This window comes from Prunus dulcis, chromosome 2 (assembly GCF_902201215.1).
Source record: "Prunus dulcis chromosome 2, ALMONDv2, whole genome shotgun sequence".
Taxonomy (NCBI): Eukaryota; Viridiplantae; Streptophyta; class Magnoliopsida; order Rosales; family Rosaceae; genus Prunus; species Prunus dulcis.
Window position 1 is genome coordinate 22,662,407 of NC_047651.1, and position 22,260 is coordinate 22,684,666.

The 22,260-nt window shown below is 39.4% G+C and overlaps 5 protein-coding genes and 1 non-coding gene across 6 annotated transcripts; 4 read left to right on the forward strand and 2 right to left on the reverse strand.

Annotated features, from left to right (window-relative positions):
• Nucleotides 1-2,972: 2,972 nt before the first annotated feature.
• Nucleotides 2,973-4,031, reverse strand: LOC117620093 (PRA1 family protein B1). Its single transcript, XM_034350197.1, has one exon. The coding sequence runs from the start codon at nt 3,871-3,873 to the stop codon at nt 3,235-3,237; it is 639 nt and encodes a 212-aa protein (XP_034206088.1). The 5' UTR covers nt 3,874-4,031; the 3' UTR covers nt 2,973-3,234.
• A 1,435-nt stretch (nt 4,032-5,466) lies between these two features.
• On the forward strand, nt 5,467-7,342 carry LOC117617084. Its single transcript, XM_034346333.1, has 2 exons — nt 5,467-6,397; nt 6,502-7,342. The coding sequence occupies exons 1-2, from the start codon at nt 5,547-5,549 to the stop codon at nt 7,139-7,141; spliced, it is 1,491 nt and encodes a 496-aa protein (XP_034202224.1). The 5' UTR covers nt 5,467-5,546; the 3' UTR covers nt 7,142-7,342.
• Nucleotides 7,343-7,631: 289 nt separating this feature from the next.
• On the forward strand, nt 7,632-11,785 carry LOC117617768 (biotin carboxyl carrier protein of acetyl-CoA carboxylase, chloroplastic). The gene is made up of 9 exons (XM_034347295.1): nt 7,632-7,918; nt 8,453-8,662; nt 9,173-9,237; nt 9,336-9,389; nt 9,931-10,203; nt 10,316-10,378; nt 10,914-10,982; nt 11,066-11,111; nt 11,373-11,785. Exons 1-9 carry the CDS (start codon nt 7,885-7,887, stop codon nt 11,438-11,440), a joined length of 882 nt encoding a protein of 293 aa, XP_034203186.1. The 5' UTR covers nt 7,632-7,884; the 3' UTR covers nt 11,441-11,785.
• Nucleotides 11,786-12,125: 340 nt separating this feature from the next.
• LOC117617766 (protein RETICULATA-RELATED 5, chloroplastic) lies at nt 12,126-17,102 on the forward strand. Its single transcript, XM_034347294.1, has 7 exons — nt 12,126-13,054; nt 13,170-13,299; nt 13,471-14,001; nt 14,380-14,487; nt 14,651-15,199; nt 15,662-15,775; nt 16,726-17,102. The coding sequence occupies exons 1-7, from the start codon at nt 12,360-12,362 to the stop codon at nt 16,888-16,890; spliced, it is 2,292 nt and encodes a 763-aa protein (XP_034203185.1). The 5' UTR covers nt 12,126-12,359; the 3' UTR covers nt 16,891-17,102.
• Nucleotides 17,103-17,369: 267 nt separating this feature from the next.
• Nucleotides 17,370-20,651, reverse strand: LOC117619248 (cation/H(+) antiporter 15-like). Its single transcript, XM_034349160.1, has 3 exons — nt 20,317-20,651; nt 18,995-19,996; nt 17,370-18,832 (listed from the first exon to the last, which is right to left on the reverse strand). Exons 1-3 carry the CDS (start codon nt 20,554-20,556, stop codon nt 17,624-17,626), a joined length of 2,451 nt encoding a protein of 816 aa, XP_034205051.1. The 5' UTR covers nt 20,557-20,651; the 3' UTR covers nt 17,370-17,623.
• A 444-nt stretch (nt 20,652-21,095) lies between these two features.
• On the forward strand, nt 21,096-21,168 carry TRNAR-ACG. The gene has a single exon. It is a non-coding gene; the product is annotated as a tRNA-Arg (tRNA).
• Nucleotides 21,169-22,260: the final 1,092 nt, after the last annotated feature.

The following is a 22,260-nucleotide window of genomic DNA, read 5'->3' on the forward strand; positions in this document are numbered from 1 at the left end:
CCATTTTACCCCTGATTGTGTGGACTAACATAACCCAGGACGTGGTCTTCTGAATTCTAACCTTTGTTTGGTCGAACTTCTGAATTCTAACATAATAAGAGCATTTATATAAGAGCTACCTTAGGGTTAGGGTAGTTGAAGAAGATAATGCGCTGTCTTTTTGCACCCGAATTTGATTTTAATTTAAGAGTAGTTTAAAGTATCACTTTATGAAAAACAAAAACAAACACCTTCTATACCCAATAATTAATTCATGCAAAGCAAAGGTGGTAAATAAATACAATGAATCAATAAAATAAATAATAATAAAAAAAAGAAGGCTTCTTCATGTATGACTAGCCGTAATGTGACACAGTGAAAGTTCATTGCACGGTTGCTAAGTTAACTTGGATTTTTATGATCTCCCACGGGCACTGGGTTTAGAGAGAGTTTATATTTGAAAGAGGAAGATGAAGAAGGGAAGGGGTTGGTCACCTTTCATTATTGATGTTGAACTTGAACTGAACTCTCTCTCTCCCTCTCTTGGACAAAAGTGTTAGGTTTTGGGGGGAGGGGGACTTAACGTCAGCTCTCTCTGGCCCAAAGACCGTAGGCCCTGTCCAGTAAAGGTGATGGGGACGTGAGTTGGTCCAGCAGGGAGATTATGAAGGTTTTATTTACCAACGAGAATTAGTTGAGTTGGTAAAGAGCGTTTTCTTCACTTACGTTTGAGTCTCGTTGCCGACAATTTTTTTTGGTAGATAATCTGTAAAAACCAGAAAAGGAGCTAAGATCCCAATATAAGTCTTCAAAGAAGCATTGGTATGCTTTGATCCTGAGCCTGACCTGACCTGACCCTAGAATGAGCTAACCTCCCCTCCTCCTAAACTTTTAATGTATCTTAAAAAAAATTGTTTTATTTATTTATTATTTGACATAAAGAAAAAGATGAAGAAGAAAGATACATCATTTTCTAGTTTTACTTTTCTTTTTCTTTCTTTGGCTTGAGCTGGACCAATAACAAGTAACAAGATTCATCAATCAACATGTATACTTCATTTAGGACTTATTAGATTCATCCTTTTTCTTTTCCTTTGTCAAAACAAAAGCAATTTCATTTCATCATGTAAATTACCTTTTTTAGGATTTGATCCTAATGATAATAAATAGTTGATTAAGTTAACAAAACAAGTTATTTCTCTTCCTCATCATTCTATAGATTAGTTTGATTAGATTGACCTACTTCTGTTCAATCTTTTTCTTTGACCACCCACACCACATGACATGAGACAGCCTTTGCATTTTTGCGCCTGGTCCAGGGAAAGGTGGGCCCATTATGAGGTTGGGTGCCCTTCCTTTGGGCCCATGATGCAGCAACTCTTTAAAACCGGGCTTTTACAAAATAACGCTGTCTCGATATTTGTTGCGGTTTTCGTTGATGATATGACCTGGCCACAAACCCTTTTCAGAAATGAATCATAGAACATGACTCAGGTGAGGTCCTATCATACGAACGCTATTTATGAAATATGATTCACTTTTTACTTTTGAAAGAAACACAATTACACGAGTTAGTTAACCATAGTTAAACCATGGCTAAGAATGATGAGAAGCAAAATCAGTCTCCCCAAACTCTGTCCTCATCACAAGAAAAAAAACTAACAAAAGAACATTGTTTCCACAAGCTGTCAGCCAAAATCAGACGCAAGATATTCATCAGCAGCAGCAAACACCATTTTCACACGAAATTAAAAGGGTGCAAGGAAGTTGAACTTGAAATCATAACCACTTTGGTCTCATTTGCTCCATTTGAACCAGGCAATATCATCTCTGGTTTTTCTGTAACTGAGACAGAAATATATCATATTTTTCAAGCACAAGTGTTTTGTTGTATTGTATCATATTACCAGCCTCATAAGAACTTGAAATCCAAAATTGAAATATGCCCGTCTAAAAGTTTGACAAGCTTAAAAGTTGCACCATACAGTTTCTGCAAGGTTCTAACTAAAACCAAGTCTACCTGACAACAACGGTTCTCTACAGAATAACACAAACACCAGTGTCCCTAATCCTTATGACTACCTTCAATCAAATCACCAAAAAAACAAAAAAACAAAAAAAAACAAATTCAGAAAAGCCAAGTGCACCTAAGAATATTTTAAAGCCCCAACAAACAAAGAATGATGCAAACCAACTGCATTAACCGATAATAATCCTGCATGATTCATTGTCCATGTACTTTGAGAACACTAACAGCCTCATAAAAATGGCCTAACCTATCTACCAAGAACAAGATATGGGCAGAGAAAACCCCTTAAGACATAATAGTCTGCACGCCATTTTGGTCTCATCCATTCTAACCTAAACAGAGTTTCCTTTTAGAGAATCATTACGAAATGGCATAAGCATGGATGTTAGGAAACCACCATGCCTATAAAAACAATCTCACCCTCCTTTCATGACATGAATGGAGAGGAGATCCAAATACAATGAACTATTATTTTCATCCCAAACTTCAATAACTATTTCATACAATGAACACTTCAACAACTGCTTGAACAAATACATTACCACTTAAAACCAGGATCTCCAACAAAGAAACCTTCATTCAAGTTCTATACGTTTTGATCATCAATCAACAATCACTATAAAATCATGCCAAAATCTAAAACTTCGTCCTGTGAGCACCCTAACTTCCTTCGGTAAGCGACTAAACTAGAGTACATCAGCAGTCAAATCTATTTACTAAAACTAAAGAATGTATATAACCAACAGAGAGTAACAGGAACATAAAGACTAATCTAACTTAATTTTGGTCCTATCCTATCCCATTCTCTATCGTACCAATCAAACATACTATGAATTCTTGCAACTAAGAAGCTCAGACCATGCTCATACCTACATTCAATACATGCTTTCACTTCCATTTTGGAACAAATTTTTAACTGCGAATCTAACAAATATAATTATTAACAAGCACCAGATAATATAAATGAATATATAAAAAAGGAACTAAATTCATCAGAATCAGAATTGTACTAAAGCAAAATGTAACATTACATCTTGGAAGTTTCAGAAAAAGTGAAAGAAGAGCAATTTCAGATTCAATCTACACGAAACCCTATCATTTCATTTCCGCTCCAAAATTTCGCAAACAAATTTAATTTTTGTTCCTACCAAGAATATCAGTTGAACAGATCAGTACAAAATGGATTTGGCCTCACCAACCTTATAGCCATCAACTCCGAAATCCAACTACACACGTGCTGCGACGGAGGCGGCAGCGGTTGAGGTGGCGCCGCCGAGGAATGAGAGGAAGCCAGCGTTGGCCGGCTCCTGGTCGTCAAGGAATAGGTCCTCTGGAACCCTAAACGCACCGTGCGCACAAACAATGGCGAAGCCGATCAACAAAGCTGAGATGAGGAGCGAGCCGACGCTGGAGACGAAGACCACGACCACAGTCAACACGACGAGGCCGACAAGTGTTTCGGCGTCAGAGAAAGTGCGGCCGACGATGACCAGGGGCTGATCGGAGGGTCTAAATAGGTAGAGGAAGGCCCACGCGCCGAGGAGGGAGAGTAGGACGAGAAGAGAGAAGGGGTGGGTGAGGAGAGAGAGGGCGAGTACGAGGGCGAGCAGGGACACGTAGTTGACGCGGAAGTAGGTGAAATTCTTGCGGATCCGAGAGTAGGCGTCGGAGAGGGAGTCGGGTCGGGCCAAGGAGCTCCGGTCTAGGAGCTCGTACCAGGGCCGGCGCTGCGAGAAGCCGTAGCGGATCGAGGAGGAGAAGCGTGAGAGGAACGCGCGGAAGGCGGGCGTGGCGATCGGAGGCTGTGACTGGGCGCCGACGGTCGATTGGTTGTTGGAGATCGGGAGTGTCGGTGGGCTGGCCATTGTTGGCGCGTGAGATGGCGGATGTCTTGGAGGGATGTTCTTCGATTAAACACGAGAGATAATAGGCAATGAAAAGCTGTTTTATTGGAGCGAATTTAGTTATGGCGACGGGGCTGATCGTGTGTGTGGGAAGGTGTATGGTTTTTAGATTGTGTAAGCTTAAGAAGCCCAAATGTAAATCTGGGCCGAAATCTTAACAGCCCAATATAATTCTTGTGGGTTTAGTCCACTTCAGCATTTGGATAAATTTTTGTTTGTGACCATAACACAGGTCATTTATGTGTTAAGATATGGCATTTGTAAATTATCCACGTGTTATAGGATGAGTAGATTGAGTAAAATCTTAATATTCAAAATCCAAAGCAACATAGCCTAATTCTACGATTAATAAATTAATAATATCACGTGACAAAGTTATTATCTCATCATGCGACCCATGTAGTAAGAGTAGTCTTTAAGAAGCCAGTTAGGCATGACTTGACAATTTTAGACTAGAGCCTAATATATCCAGGGAGACTAGAGCCTAAATTTACTATATAGTATATCCATCTTCTTAATAATTGGATTAAGTGGATTAATAGATGCGATAAGTTAGGCCTAAAAAAGGTTTGAGGCATTTTCTTTGATTAGTGACAACGTTAAGCTATTGGTTATGTTTGGCCTAAAAACATCAAATCAGGTCAAAAATAAAAGCATTTTTATTCTGCATAACTTTGGAAGGCCACACGTCAATTGGCAATATTCCAGCACGCTATCCTTTTATCAATGGATACAAAGTTTATTGCCCAAATTAAGGTGCAGATAATCTTATCCATCGCTTTTTATGATAAAAATTTGTAAATAAAAATATGTAAATTAGTTCAAATAGCATGTAATTTAAACTATAAAAAAAAAAAAAATAACAGTCATCATTATTTGGTGATATTTTCTAAAATAATTAAGGCCTTAGTAGGTTCACCACTGATTATACTAACGTGATATAATAAATAATCATACTAACTACGTGATGCTACAAACCAATATTAAAAATTATGTATAACCTGGCAAGCGGGGAAAGAAAGAGCCAAACCCATTTATTGCTATGTGCAAACTCGCATATGCTAAATGTGCTCATAAATTGTTGGTCATACTGATATGTAAAACAGTTAGCTCCTTTTTCTTCACACGTTGAATGATTCATCTTTGCCTTTTTTCTGTGATTTCCATCCACCCCGATAACTCTTTTTTTCTTCTAAGTTATCATGCACCGATTAAAGGATACATTATGTTGTATACGTCCATGGTGGGCGACACGTGTCAACAGCATTTCTTGCACAACTTTCCATCTACAAGTTTTCTTCCAATCTCTCATCCAGCCAATTATATTCTTTTATTCTTGACTTTCCTCTCTCCAGAATCTTTTCTTTTTCAATTATGCTTCTGGACATCACAAAGACCATTAGCACAGCGGTATAGAGTAATTGCTCTTCCAAATAAAATTCTGAGTTTGAATTTTAGCATTTGTATTGTGTATGTGAGTTTCGTGTATTATTGTCTCTCTCAATAAAAAAGAGTTTTTTTTATATAAAAAAGTTGGACAGCCTATAAAAATGGACATGATGCTTGAAGTGCTTATAATTAAAGCAGCTGGCTAGAGGAGAGTTAAACTTTGATTAGTAAGTCTGCTTAATTCAATGGCTTCTTGTGGCTTTCCTGACATATTTTCCTGGATTCAGAGCCTTCCACCAGTCACTCAATGGCCAACAACTTCCATGTCCATATCCATATGTTCCTCAAGTTCATCCCAACCATCTCTCAAACTCACCATTTCTCAAAACCATCAAACCCAAAAACTCTCTTTTGCAATTGCTGCAGATTTCAACCTCCCCATCTTTCTTTGGACCTCAAAACAATTCAAGTTCAGCCCCCAATCCATCAAGCTAATATCTCAAGAAACTTTCTCTAGCCTCTTAATCAATTTCATTGAAGATGTGCTTCGTTATGGCTCAAACAATAACAATTTCTTGATCAAATTTCTCAAACTAGATTCCATTGCCAACTTTGGAGATGTTTTTAACCTCTCATTTGTCACTCTCCTCTTCCTTGTTTGCATCTATGAAGCACCTGCCGATCTCCGATCAGGATGTCTTAACAGTCTCAAGAATTACTTGGCAAATTGTTGGTCAAGACAAGCATCAAAGTCTCTCATGAAAGTGTTAGGATCCAATTTAGAAGAGGAATGGATGAGGTCCATAAATCTTGCAATTACCAATTGGATTGTAGAGCTCCAAGCCACCCAGCGCACCCTCGTGAAAACACCATCTCCACTTTTCTCTTATGCATTTTCAACATTTGGGTTATGGAAAGTCCAATTGTATTGTCCTCTCATAGCCATGGACATTGCAAATTCCAGCAGCCCTTCTGTTGATGAGAGACTGCAATTCTCTCTATATTACCACCAGCTTGAGGGCGTGCTTCAATTCAATTCCAAGGTCAGAGTTCAAGAGAGGTGGATTGATGTGATGCTAAACATTGATAACATAAGGTACTTTTTAGTGTTTGATAGCCAAATTCTTGTAACACAAATTTTGATCACTAACTCTATGTATACTTGCCTTCTCCGTGTTTTTTTATCAATTTTTTCTGAAGGTGTGATGTGATCAGTCTTGTGAATGAGAGACTGATGAACGAACGAGGAGCCGGTGTAGCTGAAAAGCACTTCCCTTCAAGAATTTCATTACAAATTACTCCAACCGTTCAAACCAATGTGGTAAGTGTTTCAGTGGGCAAGTCTTCTGAGAACCCTGCAAGAGAGATTGGCCACGAGAAAGGCATAGAAGGCTCATTTGAGCCGCCTAACCCTTACTTGGCACTCAAGGTATCAGCAGGAGAGACCATAACAATGAGCTTGAAGCCATGGAAATTCGAGGAATCGGTGTACGGCTATAGCGCAAAATTGAACTGGTTTCTTCATGATAGTGTGGATGGAAGAGAGGTCTTCTCTTCTAAGCCATCAAAATTTGCATTGATCAACCCCAAGGCATGGTTCAAAGACAGATACTCCAGCGCTTATAGGCCCTTCACAAGGCAAGGAGGGGTCATTTTTGCTGGTGATGAATATGGAGAGGGTGTGTGGTGGAAGGTGGACAAAGCTGCCATGGGAAGGACAATGGATTGGGAAATTAGAGGGTGGATTTGGTTGACTTATTGGCCTAACAAACATAAAACATTTTATACTGAGACTAGGAGGCTGGAATTTAGAGAAATCCTCACCCTCACAATTGCTTAATTTCTTTACGGCCACAGTTACAATTGTTTAATCTAGGAAACCTAAGTGCAATTTGTCTCCAAGAGTAACCATTTGGAATATAAGATTCTAAATTAATGGTTTGAACTTTAAACGGAATGTAAAGTTGTAAACAATGCATGTGCATTTGTATTTGTACGCAAATAAATACTTTGAGTTAATTTAACTTATTGTCTCTTTTTAGAAACGCTCACCCACATGTATGCGTGAAGTCTTATGTTCGTTTTTCCTCGCAGAATTTTGATTTGTATTAAAAGAAGAAAAAAAAAATGTAAATGGACCAAAGTTATTTTGGGATTAAATTGCACCCAAAAGAAAGTATTAGGCTTTAGCTAGACGAAAGCCCTATTTCGTGTCAAAAGCCCATTGCACGTGAATTTGATACCAATGACAGTATTGCAAATCATAGATCACGTGACGTGCACGTGGCATGCGGGCCTGTGTGACTCTACGACATGCCGTGCGCAGTAATAAGTTAGCGACAAATGCTGGAAACCAAACGGAGAAACTGATGAGAGAGGCGGACATTTCGAAGATCAACCTCCCCAACTGTGCTTAACCAAACACACACGTAGTGACTCTTCTTCTTCCTCAAGCTCTCGATCTAACCCCCAAAATTCCTCTATAAATCGCCATCTCAGACCATTTTCACCATTTCTGGTTCGTCAAAATCCCCAGAGATCTCTCGTCTGCATTTTGCTCCACTCGATTAGCTCCCTCCAACAATGGATTCCTCGGCTGTTTTCCGATCCTTTAACTGTAACTCTCTCGCTCTCTCTGTTTTCATGCTTTCATATTTACACATACATGCATAGATAATATATTTTTGTATTTTGAAGCTTAAGCAGTGAGTGTGCTTGCATTAGTTGTTAAACAATTTGAGCTATGAATTTATTTTGTTGTTTGATTTCGTGGACGAACTGATAGAATTAAAATCAATCAAAATGCTGTAGATTTTTCAAAAAGGAAATAGAAGATTTTGATTGTTTCTGGATAACTAACTAAACTAAGCTGGTTCTTGCACACGCTGTTTGTGAAGGGATTAATGTATTGAAAGATATATGGAAATGGAGGTAACAAATTAGGCTCCAACGGTTTGAGATCTGATGTGATATTCATTTTCTTGTTATGTTCAACCGTCACGGATTTCTTTGATAAGCTTTCCTAAGTGGATCTAATTTAAGAGGACAAATTGCATAATCTTTTTACTTTACTCTGCGAAGTGCAGACTATTCAACTATTGTTGAAGCTTGATCCAAATTTGGATTCTTATAAGACAGTGTCAAATTGTAGGTTCTGTAGGCACAGTTTCTCATGTTCGGTCCTCGCTTGACAAGCCTGGTATGCTTCCTGCGTATAATACCGCAAGGCCTTCTGTGAGTAGATCATACTTCCAAGGCTTGATGTTTAGTGAGAAGTTCCTTTATTCTCCACAAAAGCGGAGGGGAGTGCAAGTATCATGTGTGAAGACATCTGAAGCTGCCAAGAGTGAAAAATCCAGCGGTATGTTTTAGATTTGTATGTCATTTTTGTTTGGAGGTGGGGCAGGATGCAATTTTAGATGTATGAGTTTTTGAACCACATTTAGTGTTTTAGATTTGTATGTCATTCAGAACTCGAAACAGGGTATATTTCCATGTCCATAATTGAATATTACTTAAGTACCCACAGTGTGATTACTCAGCTGAAGTCACTTTCTACTGCATTCATTCTACACTCTACTCTCGCCTGGATATTTCGTAAAGCCTGATTTCCATGACACTGGTGCATCTGAAGATTATTTTTGTCAATGAGAGAATATAGTCTACATCTGGGTTTGCTTTCTTTCTTTTTTGTTTTAGTTTTTATAAACTTCTGGGATTTCATTTGTGTTCTGGTATGACACTGCCTCTCTCTGTGTTGGCCCATGGTAGAAATGTGCTTACACATGCTAATATGTCACTGTATCATAGTCTGAGTAAAATTATTAGAATTCCATCTTAGAGATGTTTTGATATTGGGCACTTTCAACAGATAGTAAGCCACAAGTCTCATCAGAGAGAACTACTCAACCCGCAACTTTTCCTAATGGATTTGAGGTGAGAATATCTGTGTAAGGAAAAAAGTCTGTGATAAGACACATAGTTGTCTTTGAACTGTACCTTCTGGTTTGACACATAGTTGTCTTTATCATCAGGCACTAATGCTAGAAGTCTGTGATGAGACAGAAGTTGCTGAACTGAAACTTAAGGTAAATATCAACATCCATCAAGCAACCTGGTACTCTTGCAAATCTCTTGTTGTTGCCTTATGTCTAAATAAGATATGCATTTTATAGTAAAGAAAGAAAGTCAGTACTTCATTAAGAACCAGAAAAGCACTGGGTTCTCAATATGTTAAGGGGATGATGAATACAAGGATCACCTTGTATCATAATATTACTAGAGCGGCCTTAGCCTATCTATATTCAAGGGGTTTTCTTGCTTGTTAGAGCTTTAGTTTTGAGTAAGGACGTTTAGGCTTTACTAATAGAATATATAGGGCTTTCTTGCTTGTTTAGATTGCTTTGGCCTTGTCATCAGTCTCTTGTTTAGTGAGCCATGCAGTTTGCATAAGGGACAACATAAAACATTGTAGCATACATCATGGATTTCAAGACCTGGTTAAAGTTCATTAATCTCTAAGGCTTCTACTGTTTTATGGTATGGGTTGTCTAGAGTTGATTGTAATCTGCAAATTTTTGGCTGTATTTTACGTTCTCTTCTTTGACTGACCCTGCATATCTGTGTTAGGTTGGAGACTTTGAAATGCATTTGAAGCGTAATATTGGAGCCACCAGTGCTCCTGTGTCTAGCATCTCGCCAGCAGCAGCACCACCTATTCCAAGTAAACCCATGGTTGAATCAGCTCCTGCTCCCCCTCCAGCACCAGCACCAGCACCAGCACCAAAATCTTCTTCTGAAAAAGCCACTCCATTTACCAACACTTCTGTAGACAAGTCATCAAGATTAGCAGCCTTGGAGGCTTCTGGAGCTAACGGATATGTTCTGGTTTCTTCTCCTACGGTATATGTTGTGCTTATGTCCGAGGAACATTTTGATTCTTTTACTTTGTCCAGGACAATAACTACAATATAGCTAGGATTCACTTTCATCTTTCGTTTTTTGTCTGTTCCAGGTTGGTTCATTCCGAAGGGGTAGAACAGTAAAAGGAAAGAAGCAACCTCCAATCTGTAAAGAGGTATCTGTTTCATAACTTTCTTTGGTTCTTCATTTTTAATATTTTAGATTTAGTAGAAAATTCACCTAATATGTCATTCTTATGTCTTGTGTTCAAATTTCCTCGTATTCCCGTGTGCTTGATTCAATGATAAACCGATTTAGCTCTCCTTATGCCTTAACCTTTGATAGGTATTTTCTACCTACAAAATAACTCCCAGTGGATTCTTCTAAAATCCTGATTTAATTGAGTAAATCAAGAACTAAACTGATCCGCAATTAAATATCCATCTAGAAGATTGCATTTTCCGTAACAAGATCAATCTCTAAGTAAGTCCCATATCCATAAGCATACAGGTAATTTTACAGACTACCTATCCTATGGGTGTCTTTATGTAACTGTTATTCAGGAATTAAGTCTATTAACAGTGTCTCGGCATCTTGATTTCCTTATCCAAATACTGGCAACATTTTGATTCCTTAAACCATAAACCTTTTGTATAACAAACTTGGCAACATAACCTCAATTTTTCTTCTCTTGATTCCGAACTGTACAGGGTGATCTGATCAAAGGAGGACAAGTAATCGGATATGTGGATCAGTTTGGCACTGAACTTCCTGTGAAGGTATGTTTTCCCTTTTGAGTTCCTTTAATGCGTGTTTTATACTACATACTTCGCTCATGATGGATTCTTGATATGTTGAGCAGTCAGATGCGGGCGGAGAAGTTTTGAAGCTCCTCTTCAATGACGGAGGTATAATGACTATTATCATTTTATAATGCATGACATTTAAATGCTATCAAGTTGTGTCATATATAGGGTGTATAATAAGAACTTAAATTAGCACTGCAAACAAGTATGGAATATGGGGCACAACGAAATTCAGAATACAAAAAATCTTGAATGTCTGCAAAGCGGCATTTATAAATGTTAAAGCTACATATTTTTACTTAAAAATTTATATGGCTGCGAATACCCTCTTATGGTTTTAATTGAATTGGTAATGATTCACAGAAGCCGTTGGTTATGGAGACCCACTCATCGCTGTCTTGCCATCATTTCACGGTATCAATATCAAGTGAGCTTTCTCTCTTCCGGTAAATTCTTGTTGAAGAGCTACGAGGCTTGCAGTTTTCCACAGTCATTCTTTCCATCAGTGTCTATTTACGTTGTGGCATTAGGGGACACGCGTATTTCGCAATATTTATTTCAATATTTCTGGACAGGAAAATTGACTGTAGATCAATGAATAATTTGATTGAGCTTCTTTAATCGTTGTGTTACTCTGTTGGACATTGTCTTTGTTGTTAGTGGTTACATTCCGTGATAAATGTAGTGCGTATGAAGGGAAAACATTTTTTTCTTTTCTTTTTCACTCAAATGTTGTATTGCATGGAAGTAGTAACATCTTAATTTGCCTGGCTTTATGTCCTCTCCGGTGGTTTTATTTGAAATAGTCCGGTCCATGCTGAGCCATCAAACTAAACAAGCGTTCGTATCTCTCATATCCCTCTTTCCCTCGCTTTTTATTAGCAAAATAGTATTTCCCTCTTTTTTCATTAGCAAAATATTGCGATAAAAACAAAAACAAAACAAAAGGCAACCAAATTATTAATATAATTAGGACAAATTCTTTTTCTCTTTTTTTTTTCTTTTTTATAAACGCCCTCCTTGAATTAGCAGCACCACTCAAAATTTGATCCGTCACCTACTGTACCTGCCAGATAATATTGGATAAAGTTGATAAATGTCCAGTTTTTACACCATCCAGAAAAGTTTCAAAGTATTTTCCAAATTTATGTGACGAAGAAAACCTCAATTTCCGACCCAAAAAAAAGGAAAAAAAAAAAACTGAATTATTGAAGGCGCCTAAACGTTAACGAAAAACGAACCAGACAGCCATGATTCTAAATCCGAAAATCAAACGACTCTCTGCCTTCCTCTCTTTCAGATAGACCATGTGGGACTGACTGTTAAACATTTTCTCCGGAAAAACAAAGAATGAAGACCCACACTAACAGAGGCTTCGCCACAACTGGACCACTCCACGCAACATCTCTTCCCCGAGCCTCACCGGAAATTTCCCTTCGCCGCCAACTTCCAGCCGGAATCCATGTTTTTCGGCGAGTTTCATATGGTAAACGCCACCGCACCAAAGTCTCCGTCATTCTCCGCCATAATCAGGCCGAAACTCCCGAGCAGAATATCGCAAATTCGATAGAAAGTGCCGATGATTGCAACGAAGCTCGCCGGACTCCGCTCCACACAAGGCGACACGCGCTACTCGCCCCTTCTCTGGCGCTCGGCGCGTGGTTTCTAAAATCGACAGTGGCGAGCGCAGAGGACGCTCCGTCGCCACCGCCGTCGCCGTCACAAACCGTACCAGTGCCGACAGCTGATGAGAAGAAAAAAGAGGAGGATGCGATAACGTCAAGAATATACGACGCGTCGGCGATTGGAGAGCCCGTGGCGGTGGGGAAGGACAAGAGCAAGGTGTGGGAGAAGGTGATGAATGCTCGGATATTGTACTTAGGTGAAGCCGAACAGGTTCCGATTCGCGACGACAAAGAATTGGAGCTGGAGATTGTGAAGAACTTGTGGAAAAGGTGTTTGGAGAGTGAGCGAGCCTTATCTTTGGCTCTTGAAGCATTTCCTTCTGATCTTCAGGACCAGCTCAATCAGTATATGAAGAAAAGGTTCTCTCTTAAATATTATATCTATCTAGCTTTTTATGTATTATCTACATTTCACACTCACTTGTATATTTTCTGTATTGCTTGTATTGATGCCTGCGCATATATGATGGCACAGCATAGATGGAGATGCTTTGAAGTCCTACACATCACATTGGCCATCTCAACGCTGGCAGGAGTATGAGCCCCTTCTAAGTTACTGTCGCGACAATGGAGTTCGGCTTGTGGCTTGTGGTACTCCACTCAAGGTATTCTTACATTGCTTTCCTATAAATCAAACTAGCTAGCATCAATATATAATGGTGTATCTGGTACTGGTTGATTACTTAAAATTGTATTTTCTGCCACTTCTTAATTTGAGGGTGTGTATAGTAGGTTAATGAATAAAGAATGCATAGTGATTACTTTGGTTTTCATAGGTTTTACGGACTGTCCAATCGAAGGGAATTAGTGGGCTTTCAAAGGCTGATCGTAAAGCGTATGCTCCTCCAGCAGGTTCAGGCTTTATCTCAGGCTTCACTTCTAGCACACGCAGAACACCAGTTGATTCGAATTCTCCGAATCAATCTGTGCCTTTTGGGCCAAGCTCATATCTTTCTGCACAAGCAAGAGTGGTTGAGGATTATACTATGTCCCAGATTATCTTACAGGCCATGGTGGATGGAGGAGCAAGTGGTATGCTAGTGGTGGTGACAGGTGCAAGCCATGTTAGATATGGGATTAGAGGGACAGGACTGCCAGCTAGAATTTCAAGAAAGTTGCAAAAGAAAAACCAAGTAGTTATATTACTTGATCCTGAAAGACAGCACATACGACAGGAGGGAGAAGTTCCTGTTGCTGATTTCTTGTGGTATTCTGCTGCCAGACCCTGCAACAGGAATTGTTTTGATCGTGCTGAAATTTCCCGAGTTATGAATGCAGCAGGCAGGAGGCGAGATGCCCTTCCACAGGTTAGTATTCTTATTAAGTTTTTTTTTCTTTTGGTTTTTCTGGGAAATTATAGCTCCTACCAATCTCCCCTTAATGCATGCAGTAGGAGGTTACTTGTAGGTGGTATGTAGTTTTAATGCAACTAGTAGTTGACTGTTATGGTGGTTTTAGTTGTCAAGAAAAAAAGAGGGATTGTCTTATGCTATGATGAAATTAGAGGGATCATCTTAAACAACATGAATTGTTTATTTAGCTGAAATTTCACCTTTTCCAAAGTGTAATTTTGGATTTAACAGATGACATTTGGATAACCGAGGTGAGGTGTCCTGTGTAGTGGGTTTGCAAGTCGCACGTGCTTTTAGACAAATATCAACTCTCCTTAATGATGTTTTTTTCAGGATCTTCAAAAAGGACTGGATCTTGGTTTGGTATCTCCAGAGGTATTACAGAACTTCTTTGATCTGGAGCAGTATCCTCTTATTTCAGAACTCACTCAACGTTTCCAGGTGTGCAGATTTGAAATTTTTATCTGTTAACTTATCTCATATTTGTAATGGAGGGAAAGGTGAAAACCAATTGATGTCAATGAACCTAATTTTGAAGAGTTTGACACACAAAAAACCTAATTTTGAAGAGCACATAAGTTTACTTTAGCTCATCTTGATGCAGGGTTTCAGGGAAAGATTGTTGGCAGATCCTAAGTTCTTGCATAGATTAGCCATCGAAGAAGCTATATCAATAACTACTACTCTCTTTGCACAGTATGAGAGGCGCAAAGAAAATTTCTTTGAAGAGCTGGACTATGTTATCACGGACACTCTAAGGGGATCAGTTGTTGATTTCTTTACAGTGTGGCTTCCTGCCCCGACATTGTCGTTTCTTTCATATGCCGATGAGATCAATGTGCCTGATAGCATGGATGCTATTAAAGGTCTCATTGGGTCCATCCCTGATAATGCATTTCAAAAGAATCTTTTGGGGAAAGATTGGAGTATCAATTATAGACTTGCATCTGTGCTTTTGGGAGGTCTAAAACTAGCTGGTGTTGGAATTATTTCCAGTATTGCGGCCGTTGCTGCCTCAAATGGTCTGTTTGCAGTTCGCAGATTCATTAATCCAGCTCTGGCCATTAATCAGCAAAAGAAAAGAACTCCAATACTTAAAACGGCAATAATCTATGGAGGCTTTCTTGGAACATCGGCAAATCTCCGTTATCAGGTAGAGAAGTACTTGTCTAATTAGTGTAACAGTAATCAAATTACAATTAAGGTTAACAGTCCACCGAACACAAAAACAACAATAGAACAGCCAAATAAAGTAAACTAGCAACTTAACTCAAGGAACAACTAGTGACTCATGAAACAGCAGCAACCCATGAGAATGAACAAAGAAAAATGGTATATCTCAAAATTATTTTGAAGTCGATGGCCAGAAAAGATACTTCCATTTTGAAAAGAGAGCGAGAAAAAAAGAAAACTGAGTTACAACCTGTTAAATTGGAGCTAAGTTGGCATCTTTTCTGCTTCATATATCAATGAACCTCATAAAGTCAATCTTTCCAAGATTATATAGGATAGGACAATTTTTCTTTTCAGTATAACTAAATAAAAGCATATTTATATATCTTAATCATGTCTTATATTTCCTTTGGCATTAACTTGAATGTTGATTCTAATGCAGATTATTGCTGGAGTAATAGAACATCGACTTTCTGACGAATTTTCTTCTCAAACATTACTTGTAAATATGCTGTCTTTTGTTTCTCGGACAATAAACTCTTATTGGGGAACTCAGGTTAGAATCATCTTGATATTATGCAAGTTTAAATTCATTTGTTCCTTTACTTTTCAAAGATTAACTAAGCCATGGCGACCATATTATTATTCTTCCTGAAACCCATGTGTTGGAACCTGGCTCATCCCATGATTGTGTTAGTTGTAATTATGTACGCTATGTGTGTAGAGAATATATACTTCACAGAATGAAAGACGGGGATCTTGTCACACCCCGGACCGGCTCCGCCGTAGCACGATATTGTCCGCTTTGGGCCTGGCTACATTCTCACCAGCCCGCACGGTTTTGTTTCTGGGAGCTCACGAAGCAACTTCCCAGGGTGGTCACCCATCCCGGGATTGCTCCAGCCTCCAACTCGCTTAACTTCGGAGTTCCTACGAACCCGAAGCCAGTGAGCTCCCAAAAGGCCTCGTGCTATGAGGATGCGAGGTGTGCCATATAAGGCACATCACCCCCCCTCCGTTTGGTCGATGTGGGATCTCACAATCCACCCCCCTTAAGGGATCCGACGTCCTCGTCGGCACACTCGCACCCCACGGCAGAGTGGCTCTGATACCAAACTGACTGGATTCGCTCCGGTTTTCGGGAATTCCGGGGCGGGTCCTGTCAAATCTTTTTCAGAATGTCTTAAGAGAATAATTTGTAATATGTAAGCCATGTGTTTAGAGAACCTGGCACATTCCATTATTGTATTTATTTGTCATTATGTTCATTATTATGTATTCTACCAGTAGTACACTGTTGTTTATATAACCCCTTCATAAACTATGTGGATCTTTTTCTAGCTTTTATTTGGTTTTTGTTTATGTGAGCCCTTGTTGCAATCCTTGTGAATCACTTGATCTTGATTAATCTTCTATGCGAACCTTTGTTGGTCACAATAACTAAAATGCAATTAGATAAGCTTGTTGCCCGATGTTGTTTCTGATGTATCCTCTTGACTGCTGCAGCAATGGATTGATCTTGCACGCTTTACTGGTCTGCAAACGCGGAAGAGTGAATCGTCCCAAATGCTAGATTCTACTACCCAAACGCCAGACTCTACTAACCAAATGCCAGCACTGGAATGTAACAACACAGAGGAGACAGATGTAGATGAAATCCAGAACAAATGAGGTGATATCCCACTTTATGTCTTCATACTAATTAGCAGATTTTGCTCTAAAAGCTGCTGGGAGAGATCTCAAAGAAACGGATTTTGGTCCTTAGCTTTACATGTATCACAGTATCACTTCCATTACATACCCGATTGTAAATTGCTTAATGCGCTTGTAAGATACAATTCTTTCAATTTTGATGATCATAATGGCAATATTCTATAATTAAATGCTTTGTGTGTGTGTGTGTGTGTGAGCATACTTTTCAAATCACATCTATCTGTAGGTAGGTACTGGGTAGAAGAATATAGATTGAAATTATCTCATAGCAAAATGAATGGAGAAACCTTGATGAAGAGATATATGTTTCTCTTCAAAGTTCAAACCATTGATTGGAGTTTTCTTCCCTACTGTTACGGAACTAATGGAAGGGTTGGAGGGTATGAAGAGTGCCAAAGATGCGGGATTTGAAGCCGGATGCTTTGCAGGTGATCCATGTGCTTCAAAAGGAATTAAGAGTCTTTCCATGAAAGGATCTCTAATCTAGATGCGGCTACACTTGTCGTGAGTGGTTGTAGAATGTTTTGTTCGCAAATTGGGCGTCGTAAAATGTAATGAGGTTGCAGATTAGACGTGTAAAATTTCGTTGACAACATCTAAAGGAAAAATCAAAGGGCAAAAATGAATGGGTCTAAGTTTGAAAAGCAAAAAGAAGACCAAGACAAGACGAAGAGTTTCTAAGCTCTAAGCTCTATTTCCTATCATGTTCATTGACTGTAATTGTCCACGATCCTCTTACTGTTTCCTCAGGTGCATCATGAATTAGCGGTTCTCTGTCAATTGGTTGATTCCGGCTAACCGGTTTTCCTCCTATTCTCTGTTGTTGCAACACTAATACAGAAACTGAACAATGAAAGTCCGGGGAAGCAAGCATGTCTCCGACGATTCCAAGCTCCGGGCACTCACTCCACTCACCAAGCCCTGAAAGAAGTGGAGAGTCCTGATGGTGCCTCCCTACCAACATCAAATCAAAACAATCCACCATTGATCTGATAACAGCAGACAACCGTGCTCCATCTCTTACCACCTCCTCCACAACAACAAACCGCTCGTTGTCTCCATTGGCTACCCGGTATTCCTCAAGCAAGTCAGAGTCCCGCTTCCGGTCTTTACTATTTTCTTCTCCAAAGAGAAGGAACCGTGCAACTGTTAAGTCCACACTTGGATGCCTTGCCATGCGAGCGCCATAGGCCAGTGCCTCTGTATCATCTGCACCACCAATGAAGATCACAGCAACATGGCATATATACCGGCTGGCTAGCATTGACACCGACCCTCCTAGGACCCCTCGATCGATGAGAATTCCAACGGAGCAAGGTGCCTTTTCAAGGACATTGATGTTCATGGACTGGAGGGGTCGGTTCACTGACCCAATGCTGCCATCTATGGCCCATTGCTTGTGAAACGGCATGATCACAAGGTTTACCCTCTTCTCAAATGCTAACCGGCAAATATCATCATGCATTGTTACATAACTCGAGATGGAAGTGTATGCTTGGAGGGTGGCGTACCCTTCATTGTATTGCTCGTATTGCCTCATGGCTTTGACAATATGGCCAGACGAGCTGTTGTCTAAGGTGTCTTGGGGACGGTGTGACACAAGAACAGGGTTGGTTCGCCCTACAAGCTCAGTGAGGACGAGGGCTATGACTGCAACAGGGTTCTGTTCTGTAGCATTTGATACTTCCAGGACGTTTATGAATGTGGGAACGTTCTCTTGGTTGTGGATGCATGCTAGGATTCGGAGCTCTGACTCACGTTTCAAATGCTGGATTGTACTTCTTCTCGTCACTGCGTATTGCTTTGAAGGATCATAAAGATATCTTATCAAGGGTGTTACCACTGCTGTTATGAGCACCACTGAGATCACGACCAGCGCAAATTCTTGATCAGTCAGAACCTGTAAAAAAATTCATCATGTAATTCAAGATTATCATTGGTACTCACTCAAAGTAGTTAGAGAAAAATGCACAACAGAATCTATAAGGGCCGATGGATGGAGAAGGTGCTGCTGAGAACTTCAAAAGTAAATGAGAGAGTTTCAAGTGATTGAGACTCAGACCTTGCTTTGCTTAAACAGGTTGAACATGACAAGCTCTGTGATGCCTTTTGAGTTGAGGATGAGGCCAAGCACAAAAGCTTGGCGCAGAGGCACATCGAAATAGCTGGCTGACAACATTACAGCTCCTATCTTCACCAGGCTAGAAAAGATAACCACCACCCCCACAATCCACAAAGACCGAGGATGAATCCTGAAGATGTTCGTTTTCAGCCCACTATTGGCAAGGTAAGTTGGATAGAATATTCCTGTAGCCATGATTTCCACCTTCATCACCAAAGCCGCTCCCAAAGGCGGTCCTTCAGGCACCGCATAGCCAAGCACTAGGGGTCCAAGTAAGAAATGCTGGCTTACAAGCTCACTGATAAATCCACACAAAAGAACAAAGAGGAAAATGGTGACAATATATGACTCCTTGACAGATTTCCCTTCCTCTATACGGTTTAGCATCCATAGTATGATTGGTCTGAGCACATAAGCAACGCCAAGCACAAATACTAGTGCTGATAGTAGTTCAAACGTTGGAATTAATAAATTCCTGGTCCTATTATCCAAAATTGCCATACCAATTGCGACCAGGGCAATGCCGAGAACATCACAAAACATTGTTATAGAGAGGGCCAGGCGGCCCAGTTCGGTGTTCATGAGTTTGAGCTCAGCTAGTAAACAAGCAACAACAAGGGAACTTGATATACACTGTGATCCAGCTATACATGGGAGTGCCATCTTAAGGGTTTCGTCCATGGCGAGATACTTCATCATAACGAAGACTAGGCATTCAGGGAGCGCTAAGGTGAAGAAGAACACTGAAATTCCAATGGTCACCGCCCTTCTATCTGGCCTTAACATTCTTCCCGTGTTCATCTTCACTCCTATTGAAAAAAGGAAGAACATGAGGCCGAATGTTGCAGTAGTTTCGAACACATTGGCGCCTTTTACGGGGAAGAGGATGCGTGAGACTTCCTTTTTATGCCCCAGAACTGACGGGCCGAAAATTATACCACCCTGACAACCACACATAATTTTCATTTGTTAGATACATGCACAATGAGAAGGATATAGCTAGCTAGGTAATGATCCTTTTCCATACTAAATGCTACACATGGATTTTCAAATTCATACATGTATAGGATAATCATATCAAACTTTTCTTCTTATCTTTTTTTGTTCAACTAGGTTGTTTGATTCTTCATTTTAACGAGTATTTACTTTGTTTATATACCCTTTAATGCAGAAAGCTAAACAATCCGACTTGGTGAATTCTCACATATATAGAAATTATGCAAAAAAAAACTACGTATAAGTTTTGTCGATTGAAACCTTACAAAAATTTGAGAAACGATAGTGGACTGTCCCATAGGTTTGAGACAGAGATTGATCAACTGTGAAACTACGCCAATTATAGACAACTGCATCAAAAGAAGAGATGTAGCGGAACGCAGAGGGCTTCTGTGGCGCCACACACCCCCGGAAGCTATGCTGCTGTGGGGATCTTGGCAAACCAGAGTCACATTATCTACTGCCTGTTGGATTTCTCCAATCAAGTGATTTATTTCCATGCTCATCTTGGTCGAACTTTGCTTGCAGGAAGAACAAGAACAAGAAAGAAAGAAAGAAGAAAGAAGTGAAGGCAACAGCTACCATACACATGCACACACACTCAGAGAGAAATGGGAGGCGAAGCTGATATCTTGGAATTTATATTATTGACGGGCATTCATACAACAAATGGACTTCACATATCCTGCAAAATAGAATTATCTAAATTCGAGCCTTGAGAAATTTGCGGCAACTGAGCTATATTTGTACATCAAACATGCATATCAATCCTTGTCACGCCTGAGTTTATATATTATGTGTTAAGCTCTATCATCATTCATCGACCGTGTGATGTTGCGAATTTTCGACAAAGCGAGGTGCTTGGGACAATGAATCTCGTGAAGAATTTAAGGTTGTTTAGCGAGGTGCTCCATGATCAAACTGTGCCATAATTTATACGGTTTCCATTCCATGTCTTCCCCAAAAGCCCAAACGTTAGTGTGTCTTGCTCGTTAATTACAAGTAACGAATGTGTTTATTAATGACAACAGAAGAATCAACAAGCGACTCTGTGGCCCAATGGATAAGGCGCTGGTCTACGGAACCAGAGATTCTGGGTTCGATCCCCAGCAGAGTCGTCCTTTTATTTGTATTTTTTTGTCCTACTGAACCAAATAAAACCAAAGCTAGTTAGTTTTCCACCGTAGATATTTATGAGTAAGGTTATGTATTATTTTTTTGTTCGAAAATAACTTCATTTATTTTTTATAAATTATATCCACCCCCCCATCATTTATACCAACCAAAATTTGAGATTTTTTTTTGTAAAATTTGGTAATAAGAGAAAATTTCACAAATGACACGAATTAGAGAGTATTCCAAAGTGTCACTTTAAACCAAAATTAAGGTTATGGTTCATCTCAATTAAAATGTGTTGCTATGTGTTATTTATGATGACCCGATTTGAATCAAGGTCATACCTTAACACAATTTTTCCCTCGCATGGTATTGGTGCAATTATGAATTAGTTCTTGTCAGGACAAGAGTTGGGCTCCACCAATCTAGACAAGCCCAAAAGTAAGACTTGTCTAGGTTGCTGCCTAGGCAAGTTGGCCTAATGCCGTCATTATCACGAGAGCAACTAATTTAAATAACAAACAAATTGAAAAGAAAAAAAAGTAAAAAAAACAAAAAAAATATCAGAATTTTTTTAATTATAAATACCTAATCATATTATTTACTTTCCACACTAAAATTATATACAAATTCTCTTCTTCTCGTATATCATGTAAATAGTAATTACTCTTAAATTATTATAACAATGAGTGAAAAACCAACAGACACTATTTATGTAAATAGTAAGAATCATCGTCTCTCCTTATCTTTTGTCATTATAAACAGGTAAAAATGCTCTAAGATGGTGTGTCTTCTCTTTTAATCAAGTCCCCTTATATTTTTGGGTCAGAAATAGTAAATTAGATTAATCTAAAATAATTTAGACGATATAATGGTATTGTCGGGTAGTATACGTGTAAAGTGTCGTGTATGTTGATAAGTGGATAAGACTGAAGCGGCTTTTGGCCGGTCCCCCTTTGGCGTGGCCTAGAAATACAATCCAATACGGTGGGCCCTCTGTCAGATCCACTGCACCCGAACCTCGAAAATAAATTAAAAAAATAAGAAAACGTTGGGCCTGTGGGCAAATCTACCAGTTTTGGACTTTGGAAAAC